Source organism: Xenopus laevis, chromosome 9_10L (genome assembly GCF_017654675.1).
Source record: "Xenopus laevis strain J_2021 chromosome 9_10L, Xenopus_laevis_v10.1, whole genome shotgun sequence".
NCBI lineage: Eukaryota > Metazoa > Chordata > Amphibia > Anura > Pipidae > Xenopus > Xenopus laevis.
Genome location: NC_054387.1, coordinates 5,598,271 through 5,613,670, shown reverse-complemented (window position 1 = coordinate 5,613,670; position 15,400 = coordinate 5,598,271). Strand labels below are relative to the sequence as shown.

The following is a 15,400-nucleotide window of genomic DNA, read 5'->3' as shown; positions in this document are numbered from 1 at the left end:
TGTTTTCACATTATTCTCCAGAAATAAAGACGTTTTGCAAATTGCTTTCCATTTTAATTTTCTATTTTTTACAGTTTTTCCAAAATCTAAGTTGAACGTTTAATGTTCCTGTCTCTGGTGTTTGAGTTTGGCAGTTCAGTAATTCCGGCGCAGATTCTGAGATACAATTTTGCAACATTTAGTTGATACATTTATCCGCAGTGGAATATTGGCAACTATTGTATCAAGTCTAACAGCTGCCTTTAATGAAACTCAGGGATTTTGCTGAGCAGGGACAAAGATAAGAAATGTATCAACTAAATGTATCAACTTAAAACACTTTAGAGAGTCGGTGACCCCCTTCCCAGAGCAGCTTTAGAAAGATGAAAAATTAGACTTACATTTCAATATTACAAAAAAAAAAGGTCACACATAGAAAATAGAAAGTAATTAGAAAAAGTATTTATTTCTATTTTTTTAACTATCTGAAATCAACTGAACTGAAAAATTGTTAGAAGGTGAACAACCCCTTTAATAAAGATATGCATTTTATTAACCTCTTCTATCTTGACTGTTATCTCTTCTCTGTCCCTGTAATATGAGCTGAAACCTTAGGTTGTGTTCTTCACGCTGTATTTTTCATGCTCCTTGGAGTACTAGGCCTCAGTGGATGTTTTATGACATTCTATATTACAATTGTACTGTACATATCTGTAGTTGCACCCAAGTTCAATGCCATGGAATTCAACCGAGTGGCAGCTTCTTGCCACACAAATGGTGCAACCGAGCATGTCGTTTACCATACACATTTGTGTTGCAAGTGGCTGTTTTAACGGTGTTCGTTAAATGGGATTTCTGGTATCATGTACACAAACTACAAGGTGCAATAAGAGCTTGACAATTAACAGTGTCTAAATGTAACCCCTTTCTTTTTTTTAAGGTCATGTTAACTTTTCAGATGAAGTTACAGCTGGATTGCGCATCTCTGATGGAGTAGTGCTGTTTATTGATGCTGCTGAGGGGGTACGGTTTTACTTTATAAAGTCATAGACACTTGCTCTCTCCAACGAGCTTCCAAAAAAATAAATAAACTGATTCTAAAGCAAACAGAACTTTTCGCCAATGCGGTAGTCATTGCTCATCTATCCCGCTCCTTTCTTCATGGCTCATTTACATATGTCTCTTCCCGGAGCCCTTGTTTATTCTTTTCTCATCTCCCAGGTTATGCTGAACACAGAGAGACTGATTAAGCATGCTGTTCAGGAACGTCTGGCCGTCACTGTCTGCATCAACAAGATAGACAGACTGATTCTCGAGCTCAAGCTGCCTCCCACGGACGCCTATTACAAACTGCGGCACATTGTGGATGAAGTGAACGGGCTGCTGAGGTGCTTGGGTGGAATGGGTTTAAGAAACTGAACTCTAGCCCATTTCACATGTGGAATTTGCTCCCTCAATATAGATATTCCCTTTAATGTACAGAAAAAAAACATTTTGCTTTTACAGTGCTGCCTAATTTCCATTATATGTAAACCCTAGCCTGAATTTTTATGTGTCCTCTTCTGTCCCAAGAGAATGGCACTCCTGACTAGTCTCTGTTCTTTCTCTTTAGCGTGTATTCCACAGACGAGAACCTGATTCTCTCACCTCTCCTGGGAAACGTCTGTTTCGCTAGCTCGCAGTACAGTATCTGCTTTACACTGGGCTCTTTTGCCAAAATTTATGCTGACACATATGGTAAGTGGACTTTAGGACATTGACTTTTATTCCTTACTGTGACATAAATAGCTTATGCCAGAATAATCTCTGCAATTCTCCTTCCTATAATTTCAAAGATACTGGTGCTAATGGGTTAATTCCTTGCTTTATGGCAGGATTAGCAGACTAGCATTGTGGCAACAGGGTTTGAGGCCAACAGCAGATTAGAGAAAGGCTTGAAGTGAGGATTCTGTGTCTTTTTATTTTCTGCACAACTGCTCACAGGTCACTTTCTTTGCAGGGGACATTAACTACCAGGAGTTTGCAAAGCGATTGTGGGGCGACATCTACTTCAATCCTAAAACGTATGTAGTTCTAGGAGGGTGTAAACTTTCCTCTGGCTGAAACAGAGTCCAAAGTTAGTGTTAAGCATCCCCTAATTAAAGGGCCTCTTTTCGTAGAGCTGCACTTAGGAATGTCTGTTCCATGGTCATTGGTACAATACAAAAAGCATACACTCGAAACGATTACCATTCGCAACTCTGGTGGTGGAAGGGTGGTGGCACTTGTAGTTAAGAGGATCATTATTGCAAATTAAAGTTGTCTTTATTACTTAGTGGAAATGAGTCACTCGTGAGGAGTTTAATACAGTAGTTATTTTACTTCATATAAATAGGTCAGTGCAAGATGAGCTGATCTTTCAAAACAGAATCAAATCTTGGCCAGGAACATTCCACTAGTCTCTCTTCAGCCAAATAACCCCTTTATCCAGGCCTTGCTCACACCATGTCTCTTTGTCCAGCCGCAAGTTCACCAAGAAAGCTCCTACAAGCAGCTCGCAGCGCAGTTTTGTGGAGTTTGTCCTGGAACCTCTCTATAAGATTCTGGCTCAGGTGTGTGGATGGTGCTGCCGTGCCCGGTTTATCTTTCCCAATCCGAATGATTTGCTAATTTTTGCACGTTCTCTCAACTACAGGTGGTCGGTGATGTAGACACAACTCTGCCTCAGACTCTCGAGGAGCTGGGAATTCATCTGACCAAAGAGGAACTGAAACTGAACATCCGTCCTCTCCTGAGGCTTGTCTGTAACCGCTTCTTTGGGGAATTCACTGGTAAGAGCCAGATGCTCCCTAATTGTTACACAGTGTATTGGATACTCTTCCATTATTGAGGCTGCAGCTTTGTGTTGTGCTTTTCAAAGTAGATGTAAGCATAAGCATTTAAATGGTTAATTTCCTACCTGTTATAAGACTCTGAGCATCACCACATCAGAAGGCAAGGCTTGATATCCTAGATCAGGTCCGGACTGAGAATTAAAATAGGCCCTGGCATTTCAGGTGCACAGAGTCCCAATCAGCCCACACAGAGGCCCAAACAGCCCCCACCAGCTCACAAAATAGTGACTTTTAAAGGCACCTTATAGCAGCCCCTCTGGCATTTGCCAGAACCCACAGATTGCCAGTCCGAGCCTGTCCTAGATGCTAAAAGTTGCTCAGGGCTGCCATTGGGAGGACAGGAGGTCAGGGCCACCCAGACCAAAGGCTATGGGGCTCCATGTGTGGGTGGTACTTGGCCGGGTGGGGGGGTTTGAGCATTTTCGGGCATGGCAGTTGTACCTACGGGCGCAATGATTTGTGAAGGCAGTCCTGAAGTTGCTTATCCCCCATCCTGCTGACTTTCTAATTGCTGCTTATGTGACTTTTATCTGGCTTTTCTTGTTAAAGCTTTTTTTTTGCTAATCAAACGATTGCTCCCTACAGGTTTCGTGGATATGTGCGTCCAGCACATCCCTTCTCCCAAAGCGGGAGCAAGAGCCAAGATTGAACACACCTACACAGGGGGCATTGATTCCGAACTGGGGGAGGTGATGAGCGAATGTGACCCAGATGTAAGTGCGCGGCTTATACACCCATTACTTTGATTATAGCGGCTAATTTGTCTTCTGTGCTCATTATGAGAGCTGAAAACACAACGTCGGCTATTGATTCCACTAACTGAGACCGTTTACAATGTATCCCGGCTCACATTCCATATCCCCCGCAGATCTTTATTTTATGTACTATTTTGAATTCTCAGCCTGCCCCATGCAAGTAATGTAAGGTGAGTGCAGGAATCAGGCGCATCCTTAGCTTCAAGGGACAAGGCTTTTACAGTTCATTGATATAAGCTGGAATGGTATTGTAATAGTAGCAGTTTGATTGTGGAACATGAGCTCCCTCATCTGGGAGCAGATAGAGCGTTATGTTTCTCATCTTATAACTGTTGTTCCCTTTCAGGGCCCACTTATGTGTCATACCACCAAGATGTATAGCACAGATGATGGGGTGCAGTTCCGTGCATTTGGGAGGTTACTTAGCGGAACAATCCATGCTGGACAACCAGTCAAAGTTCTGGGAGAGAACTATACGCTGGAGGATGAAGAGGACTCACAAGTCTGCACAATAGGGAGGCTGTGGGTGTCTGTAGCTAGGTGAGTGTTTCCATTGGATTTAGACTGGGGGCTTTGTTTTAGCTATTAAAGGGGAACTAAATGCCATATTTTATATATTGAACTAGCCTAAAGGTTCAGCATCTCTAGTGTAGTAACGATCCAGGCCTTTAAAGTTGTCACAGGAGTTGGATTTTGTTTGGAGTGTCTGTGACATGCGCATGCTCAGTGTGGGGGGTGTTTAGATTCACTTTAACTAATGACAATCAGCCCCACAGCTTGATGCCACCACCATATTTACTGAAGGCATTGGTCAGTTATGTAAAGTGCTCATAACACTGAACTTTATGGGAGTATGGCACTAAAGAAACCATTATGCATAAGGATGATTGACCCACCTTTAGTGTGGGAACGTGTTTGTGGTCAGATATAGCCGAGACAGGACTTTTCGGTCTTAGCTATATGTATGGTGAAGCCCAACCCTTACCATATATTACAGAACACCTACAGTAAAAAAATGATGATAGCATTAAGTTTATAAAAACTGGCGTTATATTTGAATTGCCCACAACTGCTCACAAACTTATTTGTCCCACTCTGTGGTGGTGGCTGCGATCCCCAACCAGTAGCTTGTGAGTAACATGTTGCTCTCCAACCCCTTTGATGTTGCTCTCAGTGACCACAAAGCAGGTGATTATATTTGAATTCCAGGCTTGGAAGCAAGTTTTAATTGCATAAAAACTAAGTATAGTGCCAAGTAGAGCCTCTTGTAGGCTGCCAGTCCACATAGGGGCTACCAAATAGCCAATCACAGTCCTTATTTGGCACCCCAAGCGACTTTTTCATTTTCTTGTGTTGCTCCCAACTCTTTTTACATTGGAATGTGGCTCACGGGTAAAAAAGGTTGGGGACCCCAGCTCTAAAGAGACAAAGTGAATGATTAAACCCAGTGTTGTGCGTAACATGCAAAAGCCTTGTTTTGTTTTCTGGCTCACACCACACAAAAATGTATTGATCTTCTGCCCACACAGGTATCACATTGAAGTGAACAGAGTTCCAGCTGGAAACTGGGTGTTGATAGAGGGTGTGGACCAGCCTATTGTGAAGACGGCAACCATCACAGAGCCACGGGGCAATGAGGAGGTATGAAGGATTCAGAGAAAACAAGACTGTATAACAGACAGAGCACAACACAGCTGCTGAATAAATGAAATCATTTTATCTTTTGCACCTTAGGCTCAGATCTTCCGACCACTGAAGTTCAACACAACGTCTGTCATTAAAATTGCTGTGGAACCCGTCAACCCCTCAGAATTGCCCAAGATGTTGGATGGGTTGAGGAAGGTGAACAAGAGCTACCCTTCCCTCACCACCAAGGTACTGCTTATTCCTTCTACATATATGTACTCCTCTCCATTTCCATTTTAATCATAACCGATTGCCCTACCCTTGCGGCTTAGCCTAAAATCTCTGCTGTCTGTGCAGGTGGAGGAGTCCGGGGAGCATGTGATCCTTGGCACCGGAGAGCTGTATCTGGACTGTGTCATGCACGACCTCCGCAAGATGTACTCCGAGATCGACATTAAGGTCAGGCTGGGTGATGTCTGATTTGGGGAGGGTGGGGCTTGCCACCTATAAGACTTGTGTAGCTCAACACTTCTATTTCAGGTGGCGGATCCCGTGGTTACCTTCTGCGAGACTGTAGTGGAAACCTCATCATTGAAGTGTTTTGCTGAGACACCAAACAAGAAGTAGGTCTTTCTTTGTTCATTATTAGCCATGTCCTCCCAAATTGTCTTTATTATGGGCACAGTTGGCTGTTGAGAGTGCATTGAGCTCCATATTTAAAAGCACTGTGCCAAAACACATTAAACAGCCCCCCATGGACTTCCTTGTAATGTCTATGGGCATTTTTTTCGGCCTTTCTAAAAACATTAAGCTCAGAGTCCCCAAAACAGATCCCCTGTGCGAATGAACTTCTAATTTTCTTGTTTATAAAGCACCTCAGTCTAGCGATGTGCGGACTGGCCAGATACCCACGGGTGGGTCGGGTTCGGGCCGACCTCGAACCCCGTTTGCGAGTGGCACCTTACACTTCCGGTTTTATAGTCGCGCGCCTTCTCGCCCCACCCCTTTTGTGACATCATCGGCAGGTCAGGCTCAGAGGGAGGGCGAGATTGGGTCCTATCTCAGTACCTCAGTCATTCCATGCATTAAAGAAACCTTTAACTTATTATTCAACAATATTAGGGATGCACCGAATCCAGGATTCCGCCAGGATTCCGCCTTTTTCAGCAGGATTCGGATTAGGGGTGGGGAGTGAAATCGCGTGACTTTGAACAAAATGCCTATCATGCAATGCCTCTATTTCACCTGGTTCTTTGCTGAAGTGATGGGTTCTGGGACTTGAAGTCCTTTTGCTTTCTATAGTGGTTGGTGCATAGATTATTTGGAGGACTTTTTAAGTCCCAGAATCCACCCCTTCCAAATGGAACAAGGAAAAGGGAGAGATTGAATGACTTGTTTAATCCCAACAAATTGAGCTCATGTCTAACAAAGTGGTGTTTTCCAACAGATGTTGTGTTTTGGCCACTAGAGGTCAGTATTTCATATTACACACTGTGGATGAAGTTAAATATTTAAACACAAATATCCAGGCAGAATAACCAGTGTTTTTTTTTTTTTATATGTTGGAACATTCATTAAAAAACTGTATTTTGCTTATGCATAGGTTGCAGGATATATATTTGCTGGAGCTGCCTAAATGCAAACGCTTTAATTAAATTGCAGAAACAAGATCACAATGATCGCGGAGCCGCTGGAAAAGGGATTGGCTGAGGACATAGAAAATGAAGTGGTGCAGATTTCCTGGAACAGGTATTGCACGAGCAGCTGTTTGATATCTCCAAGCCTCTGTTGTTTCATACTATCCGGTACCTTTTCTCCATTGTACAGAGAGGTTTTAGCTTTGCTATGAGTTTTATTATGCTACGTGCATGAGCGCAATGAATGTCTGTAAATAACTGATATAGAACAGCGCTCCACAGATCTCCAGAAACTGGTTTCCTACAGATTAGCACTGAAAATAGAATGATTTGGTTCCGGAGGCTGCAATGTAGCTGCCTGAAATATGGACTATCTGTATTGTTATAACTGTGTGTAAACTGTATTCTTTTCTCTACAGGAAGAAGCTGGGAGAGTTTTTCCAGACCAAGTATGACTGGGATCTGCTCGCTGCTCGTTCTATTTGGGCTTTTGGACCAGACACCACAGGGCCAAACATTTTAGTTGATGACACTCTCCCCTCTGAGGTAGGTGGGCCGAGTGCAGTAAAGCAGATTGTATGCTCTTGTACACATCCTTTATCCTACAGCCGTTTTTCACCCATCAACCTCAAACGTTGATAAAATAACTGAAAGTTTTATTATGAGTAACTTGTGATTAAGGGCAAGAGCATTCAGACGCCAAGGAATAATTTTTTATGAAACTTGAGGCACAGTTTTTTTTAAGACTGTCCTTTTGGTTCTGACTTGGCACCGATTAACAGCGGAAGAGGCTTGTAAACGACTGAATCTCTAAAATTGAGCTGGTGATTTGAATTCAGGCTTCTTTATATACAAAGAAGAGAGAGTCTGGACTTTTATTCTGCTTTCATCATTATTTCTGCAACTTAGTTCCAGGCAGCACAGATGAAATCAGAGCCGCCGTCCCTAGCCAAACATTGTTTTGCCCAACTGAGGCAGTATTGACACAGACAAAGCCTGTCTTATGAATGTCTATTGCTCGTCCTCCAGGTACAACTTATCACAGCCAGGGTTAGATTTCCTGCCACCGGGAGAAACACGCCTGCAGCCAAAATACAAATATTGGCTCCCTTGTTCAGATTTTTCGGGCTTACACAACTATTTGATCAGGACATGCTTTGGCTTATTATTACAACATAGCAATGATCTCTCCTTTTCTTCCTATATCCAAATAAGCCCCCGTGCTCTAGCAGTGACATTACTCTCTAGAATATGAATGCAGAAGTAGCCTGTTACAGGGATCTATATAAGAAAGTAGCTAAGGATGGGCAGTGCTGTACTCATCACCTTCTTTGCCTTTCATTTCTCTGTTGTCATAACAGGTGGATAAGGCTCTGCTGAGTTCAGTGAAAGACAGCATTGTGCAGGGATTCCAGTGGGGTACAAGAGAGGGTCCACTGTGTGATGAGCGTGAGTATCTGCCTGCACTTTTCTCTGGTGTCATCAGCATCACCGATGTTATCCTGATAACCTTGTGAACATCATACAGGTTGACAAATACAAGGAATTGCTGATTATCTGCTCTCCTTTCTCCTCAGTGATCCGCAATGTCAAATTTAAGATCTTGGATGCCGTTATCGCACAGGAGCCCCTACACCGTGGTGGGGGGCAGATCATCCCTACAGCCCGAAGAGTGGTTTACTCCGCCTTCCTGATGGTAATACAACATTCACCTGATACACATGCTCCTTAATTTATAATACATACTTTATAAACCTATAAAGCTCTCTTCTCACCTATTACCTATATTGTCTGCAAATACAGGCTACTCCCCGTCTAATGGAGCCCTATTATTTTGTGGAAGTACAAGCCCCTGCAGACTGTGTCTCTGCTGTTTACACTGTTTTGGCCCGAAGAAGGTGAGCAAGGTTCCTTCTCCAGACTAATCGTATTGTCCTATCACAGACGGACTCTAAATATATTTCATTTTCTGCAGAGGGCACGTAACTCAGGACGCCCCAATTCCCGGATCACCTCTCTACACGATCAAAGCTTTCATCCCAGCAGTCGATTCATTTGGGTTTGAGACTGACCTGCGAACACACACCCAGGGACAAGCCTTCTCTTTGTCTGTCTTCCATCACTGGCAGGTACAGATCTAACAGCACTGAGAACTCATTTGAGAAGCAATGCCAAGGAGCTTTGTTACCCCCTGGTAGCAATTTTGGGCAATAAACATTTTCTAGTTGTTCCTCCCACCAAGTTCCCATAATAGTTGAGCTTTAAGCATGTGCTTCTGCTGCCTACCTCTAGTTCTGGCCTGACCTGACTAGTCTTCAGTTCATCATGTCTGGTTTTTTTCGGGCAGATTGTTCCTGGAGACCCTCTGGATAAAAGCATCATTATACGGCCCCTGGAACCACAACCAGCCCCTCACCTTGCCAGAGAGTTTATGATAAAGACAAGGCGTAGGAAGGTAAGTTCCATTTGGGGGCAGTTGTGTTTTACAAGCACTTTAAATTCTAAGCAAGGTTTTTAAGTGTAAATTAGTGGCATTAAGATGCTGGGAGTTGTAGTAATTGGAGAGAAGCGCAGGTTGATTTTCACGTATGATAGAAGTTTGGGTCGTACAAACATTTGAATATAAAGGCAACACTGTGCTCGCTTCGTCTATTCAATTTCCTGGCTGCTCTAACTGTTCCACGTTTATCTTCTTTTGTGTTTCAGAATTAGGCCAGTTCTGTTGCCAGAGTTGGAGTTTGCTTTCCTGTTAATGCTGTCATTCTCTGTTCTTGTATAAGGAAACTGGACTGTTCATCCATTTCTGCATTTAACATCTTTCATTATTGTCTTTCCCATGCACAGGGGCTGAGCGAGGATGTGAGTATCAGCAAATTTTTCGATGACCCTATGTTGCTGGAACTGGCGAAACAGGACGTGGTGCTGAATTACCCCATGTGAAAGGGACACGAGTCCATCCTACTCACCCATCCATATTCAAACCTGATATGATTTACAGTTATCTGTATCCTAAACCATGCAGTGTGCCATTTTCCCCAAGGGTGAGACTGGCATAAGTCAGGTTTCTGGACACTTTGTAACCCCCCCTCCCCGCCACCGTATTCGGAATATTTTTGAGCAGTGATCGAGAATCCCAGATTGTCTGAACAATGTCCACAGAGTGGAAACGTAAAGCACGCCTGGCCTCACAGGGTTAATGGCGTGATGTGTACATACGGTTTATTTTTATGTTTTAAAATAAACGTTACAATGACTTTGTCAATTTTGTTTTACTGTTGGGTTTCTATGACTTTACTGAGGACACCCCAATCCTTGCATTTATGGCATTCAATCTATAACCAGACACAACTAGGGATGCACTGAATTAACTATTTTGGATTCAGCTGAACCCCCGAATCCTTTGCAAAAGATGCGCCCGAATCCTACTTTGCATATTACGTCCTTGTTTTATGACAAAAAGGCCTGTGATCTCCCTCCCCGCCCCTAATTTACATATGCAAATTAGGATTCGGTTCAGCCAAATTCTGCTGAAAACCACCGAATCCTGGATTCGGTGCATCCCTAGACACAACATGAATGATTTACAATAAAGGCACTAACCCCCTCCCCATTAGAAGTAATGGTAACCTGCCTACAGATTAAAGGGGAGAAAACTAATCCTATAGATTCTATTTCCCAGTTTCTGGCAATCCAATTACTTAGCAGTATTTCTTCCATTGGGCTGTTCCACTGCAGCATCTCTCTCCTCCGCCCGCCGCTGCCTGTACTCCTTGATCATAGAATAAGTAGCTCCTGTTGGTAAATAAAGCCAGCGACAAGGTGAGTTACAGTCCAATACTGGTCTAAAGTTATTTTCCCAATATGCTCAGTTATACCGGCACCTCAACTGGCAAAAGTGCTGTGTAATTAAAGGAGGCATACACATGTGAACAGCTGTTTATAAATATAATAATAATAATCAAAAAGGGTCTCCATAAAGTGTAATTATTACTCACCACATAGGGGAAGTGGCCCAGAGCCCTCAGCATAGGGAGCGGACAACCGAAAAGGAATATGGAGCACGCGTTTTAGTGTTATAAACACTTAATCATAGGCCTATATAACGCGAAAAGCGTAAGGTGAAGGACACAAATCTTTTTATTTTGCTTCAACTATTTGATGGAAGATTGCCTTTATTTGAGTGCCTGCTCCATATTCCTTTTCAGCTGTTTATAAATACCCAGCTCACTTACTACTGAAATACTACACCTTGTACCCACAACAGAGAATGCTCACAGATGTGTAGCGGACCAGGCATTGCAGCTCTTGTGTTAAATCAAAGTGTCTGAAATTGACGTGATATATATATATATATATATATATAACGATTAGGTATGCACCCAATCCACTATTTTGGATTTGGCCAAACCCCCGAATCCTTCGTGAAAGATTTGGCCGAATACCGAACCAAAACCGAATTCAAATTTGCATATGAAAATTAGGGGTGGGAAGGGGAAAATTTTTTATTTCCGTGTTTTGTGACAAAAAGTTACGCAATTTCCATCCCCGTCCCTAATTTGCATATGCAAATTCGGATTCGGTTCAGCTGGACCGAAGCATTCGGCCGAATCCTGCTGAAAAAGGCCGAATCCTGGATTCGGTGCATCCCTAATAACAATAGGAAATGTAAACCCTACTGGGAAGTACTGTGCCTTTAAATTAGGAATGCACCAATTTTGAATCGAATCCTTCTGCCCGAACCGAATCAGAAGCCTAAGTTGCATATGCAAATTAGGGCGGGAAGTACATTTTTTCCCATTCCCATCCCTAATTTGCATATGCAAATTAGGATTCCGGTTCGGTATTCGGATGAATCTTTCTTGAAGGATTCGGGGGTTCGGCCGAATCCAAAATAGTGGATTTGGTGCAGCCCTTACTTATATTCTCACACTTGCAGTTACAAGTCCTGCAGCAAACTGTACAGGGGCTGAAGAGCTTACGTATCCCTGCATTCAATGAATTCCCACAGAATTGCTACAATTCACATGGAAACGGCAGAACGAAAGGCTCGTTTCCTGTAAGTGTGACCTTAGGGCTGTCCGAGTGCACTAATGGGTCACATACACATCCATATTCACACGCACGCAGCAGCCAGTCAATAACATTTATATACAGCTGCAGGCACTAAACCGCCAGCTCACCACTGCCTATTAGTTTTATTTAAATACTATCAGATCTATACTGGCACGGCATGGAGTCAATGCTCTTAGCAGAGGTGTGACAATAATGTGACAATAGGCACAGCAGACCCTGCAGCTAATGGGGGCCCTCTCAGACCCTAACTGGTGCCCAGTTTCAACTCCATTCAACTAATTTAAAACCTATTAAAAAAAAAAATGACCAATTGAAAAGTTGCTTAGAATGATCCATTTTGTAACATAGTCAAAGTTAATTGTCCATGAGTTTATCCCCTGGTAATTGGCAGACCCGGGTTTAGTGGGAATAATGGGACTCGCCTCCATGTAGGAAAGTCGTTTTATAGACGTGGGGGTCATTTGTCAGGATGTCAATGTCATAATGACACGATTTCTATTGATTTCAGCGCTGAAGCATGTTAATAAATATCCACACGGTCTTCTTTATACATCCCATAGTGTAAAGTGACAGGCCTGTTATACACAGACAAGGACGGAGGCACCCAGTGACACATGGGGAGAAGTATACAAGTCCTTCCTATAATGTGACTAACACTCAGTGAAGCTACAGGCCAGTGACACATGGGGAGAAGTATACAAGTCCTTCCTATAATGTGACTAACACTCAGAGAAGCTACAGGCCAGTGACACATGGGGAGAAGTATACAAGTCCTTCCTATAATGTGACTAACACTCAGTGAAGCTACAGGCCAGTGACACATGGGGAGAAGTATACAAGTCCTTCCTATAATGTGACTAACACTCAGAGAAGCTACAGGCCAGTGACACATGGGGAGAAGTATACAAGTCCTTCCTATAATGTGACTAACACTCAGTGAAGCTACAGGCCAGTGACACATGGGGAGAAGTATACAAGTCCTTCCTATAATGTGACTAACACTCAGAGAAGCTACAGGCCAGTGACACATGGGGAGAAGTATACAAGTCCTTCCTATAATGTGACTAACACTCAGAGAAGCTACAGGCCAGTGACACATGGGGAGAAGTATACAAGTCCTTCCTATAATGTGACTACCTTACCTAGAGCCGTGGCCCCCACCACGCAAGCTTGAGCGGCAACACGCGTGTGAATAAGGTGCACAGACATTTTCACATCTCCTCGGCTTTTAAGGCGATACAGTCCATAAGCGACGATCAGAGCAAATCCGGCCAGGCCTGGGGACAGACACATGAGCAAACACATTACTGTCATTGCTTCACCTTCCCCGCAGTTATAGAAGCCTCTCGGCTAACAACCATGTCTCTATAGTGGCAGAAATAGCTTGAACTTGAATCAACTGCAACCCACTAACTGTGCTCAGATTTACATCCTAAAATGCCCCTTCTGCTGGATGCTTATGTACAATTGAGATGGCACTGCCAGCAAGTGGGTGGCTATGGGCAGATAGAGGGCATAGGATTGGGGTCATTGGAGTGATAAAGACAGGGTGCAGACCAATGGCTCATAAGCTCTAGCTACACCCTACCTGGTATTGTTCTACAGCAGGGATCCCCAATCTTTTGAGCCTGTGAGCAACATTCAGAAGTAAAAGGAGTTGGGGAGCAACACAAGCATGAAAAATGTTCTTGGGTGCCAAATAAGGGCTGTGATTGGCCATTTGGGAGCCCCTATGTGGATTGACAGCTTACAAGAGGCTCTGTTTGGCACTATACTTGGTTTTTAAACAACCAAAACTTGACTCCAAGCCTAAAATTCAAAAATAATCACCTGCTTTGAGGCCACTGGGAGCAAAATTCAAGGAGTTGGAGAGCAACATGTTACTCACGAGCTACAGGTTGGGGATCACTGGTCTAGAGGCTCCTTTATAAACACTTGACACATTTGCACCTGTGTAGTAACCTGCTGCTTTCTGAAATAAGCCAGTCATTGGTTGCTATGGGTTACTGCCCAGGTGCCCCCCCCCCTCCAGTCGTGCATACATAGGGCCGGATCTACTGCCTTACTCGCAAAGCAAGATCAGCCGAGTTGGCCTTTGGTTTCCATATCTGTCCCCAGATTATAATTAATTCTTGTACAAATATTAGATAGTTAGCTCCATGGGGCAGTGACTGTATGAACATTTTCTGTAAATGACTTTGTCATGGTCATTATGCCTGGGATACATAATGTAGGAGAAAAGGTGTACACACACATAGATCCAGGTGTTTCCCCATTGGTGCTGCAGAAAAGGGGATCTAAACCCAGAGAAAAACGTACTCAGTGTGCTCCTCTGAGCACTTTTTCCATATACATACCATTTCTGGGTTTTTAGTGGTTTTTAAGCACTTTTAGACTGCTATTATCAGGCTTTCAGCTCAACTGCTCTTTTTCACAGTGACGTGAGGGTTAATGGACTGTGCAGGCGGCATCTAATCAGTATGGGTCGCTGACGTTCTGCCTTTTAGAGACAGCCGCAGGGCTGAAATCCGAGTAGGCTTGCATCGATTCATTTTTTGGGTTTAGATCCCCTTTAAAGTATGGTACGATGTGCTCAGTGCTGTGCTATACATTGAAATAAATATCAACCCTACATAAAGTTATTAGGGAGCGATCCCCTCAGTGTTCCTCTGTAGAACACTCACTTTAGCTAATACACAGCTCAATGACATTAGATGACTTCACTGACCCACTAAGGCACACGTTGACCCTATCCCAAGACTATGGATGTAGACTATATCTAGAACAGGAGTGCCCATAGTTTACTGATGCAAGGTCTACTTTAGTGATATTGTCCCATTATGATCTACATCCATAAAAGCATGAAACACAACAACATCAAGTTGTTTGTTGACCGTGTCTTCAGATCTACTGATCACCAACTGAAGGTCTACTGGTAGATCCTGATCTACCTTCTGGGCACCCCTGATCTAGAAAGTCTATAAAAGTCTCAGATCACAAAATAAACCAGGGACTGCTCAACTTTCCCCCACCCCACTCACCAACAGGGACCAGAGGCGACTGTTTCATCTTCCTCTGCAGTTTACCCGTAACCGTCTCTTGGCTCTCGGAGACCCAGGCATCCTGGTCTGAGGACATGTTGTCACCACGGAGAGCAGTGCCGGTGTGCTACATGGTGTCAGGGGATGGGCACCTCAAGTACAGGAGAGAAGAGAGAGGGAGGGGAAGTAGCACAGGATCACTGTGACAAAAAAACAGAAGAAAAGGACTGATTAGTAGGTAAACTGACAGTTAGCATTACCCTAGCAACAGCCTGGCAGGTGATGGTTAGCAGCAGCTCACAGGTAGTAACACTAGAACAAGTATAGTTTCGAGAGTCAGTTACCTTTTTGCAGGATTATTCCAGCTTCTACCCAAATTGTTTTATGTGTTAAGACATCCTTCTCTTGGGTCCCAC

The 15,400-nt window shown here is 43.5% G+C and overlaps 2 protein-coding genes across 2 annotated transcripts in view; one reads left to right on the top strand and one right to left on the bottom strand.

The window, feature by feature from the left end:
- Nucleotides 1-10,132, top strand: part of eftud2.L (elongation factor Tu GTP binding domain containing 2 L homeolog) — a 24,634-nt gene extending 14,502 nt beyond the window's left edge. The window contains exons 9-28 of the mRNA XM_018234836.2: nucleotides 920-1,002; nucleotides 1,201-1,367; nucleotides 1,592-1,716; nucleotides 1,979-2,042; nucleotides 2,480-2,570; nucleotides 2,654-2,789; nucleotides 3,438-3,565; nucleotides 3,954-4,147; nucleotides 5,137-5,248; nucleotides 5,342-5,482; nucleotides 5,591-5,692; nucleotides 5,774-5,856; nucleotides 6,896-6,982; nucleotides 7,290-7,416; nucleotides 8,232-8,319; nucleotides 8,448-8,566; nucleotides 8,674-8,768; nucleotides 8,846-8,999; nucleotides 9,218-9,325; nucleotides 9,715-10,132. Of these exons, the coding sequence (XP_018090325.1) occupies nucleotides 920-1,002; nucleotides 1,201-1,367; nucleotides 1,592-1,716; nucleotides 1,979-2,042; nucleotides 2,480-2,570; nucleotides 2,654-2,789; nucleotides 3,438-3,565; nucleotides 3,954-4,147; nucleotides 5,137-5,248; nucleotides 5,342-5,482; nucleotides 5,591-5,692; nucleotides 5,774-5,856; nucleotides 6,896-6,982; nucleotides 7,290-7,416; nucleotides 8,232-8,319; nucleotides 8,448-8,566; nucleotides 8,674-8,768; nucleotides 8,846-8,999; nucleotides 9,218-9,325; nucleotides 9,715-9,810 (2,300 nt within the window). The 3' untranslated portion in view covers nucleotides 9,811-10,132. The remainder of the gene's footprint in view (nucleotides 1-919; nucleotides 1,003-1,200; nucleotides 1,368-1,591; nucleotides 1,717-1,978; nucleotides 2,043-2,479; nucleotides 2,571-2,653; nucleotides 2,790-3,437; nucleotides 3,566-3,953; nucleotides 4,148-5,136; nucleotides 5,249-5,341; nucleotides 5,483-5,590; nucleotides 5,693-5,773; nucleotides 5,857-6,895; nucleotides 6,983-7,289; nucleotides 7,417-8,231; nucleotides 8,320-8,447; nucleotides 8,567-8,673; nucleotides 8,769-8,845; nucleotides 9,000-9,217; nucleotides 9,326-9,714) is intronic.
- higd1b.L (HIG1 hypoxia inducible domain family member 1B L homeolog) lies at nucleotides 10,073-15,400 on the bottom strand. Its single transcript, NM_001092806.1, is given in 4 exon segments — nucleotides 10,073-10,662; nucleotides 13,086-13,220; nucleotides 14,985-15,184; nucleotides 15,329-15,400. Coding segments are annotated over 3 exon segments (330 nt in total). The 5' UTR covers nucleotides 15,082-15,184; nucleotides 15,329-15,400; the 3' UTR covers nucleotides 10,073-10,564.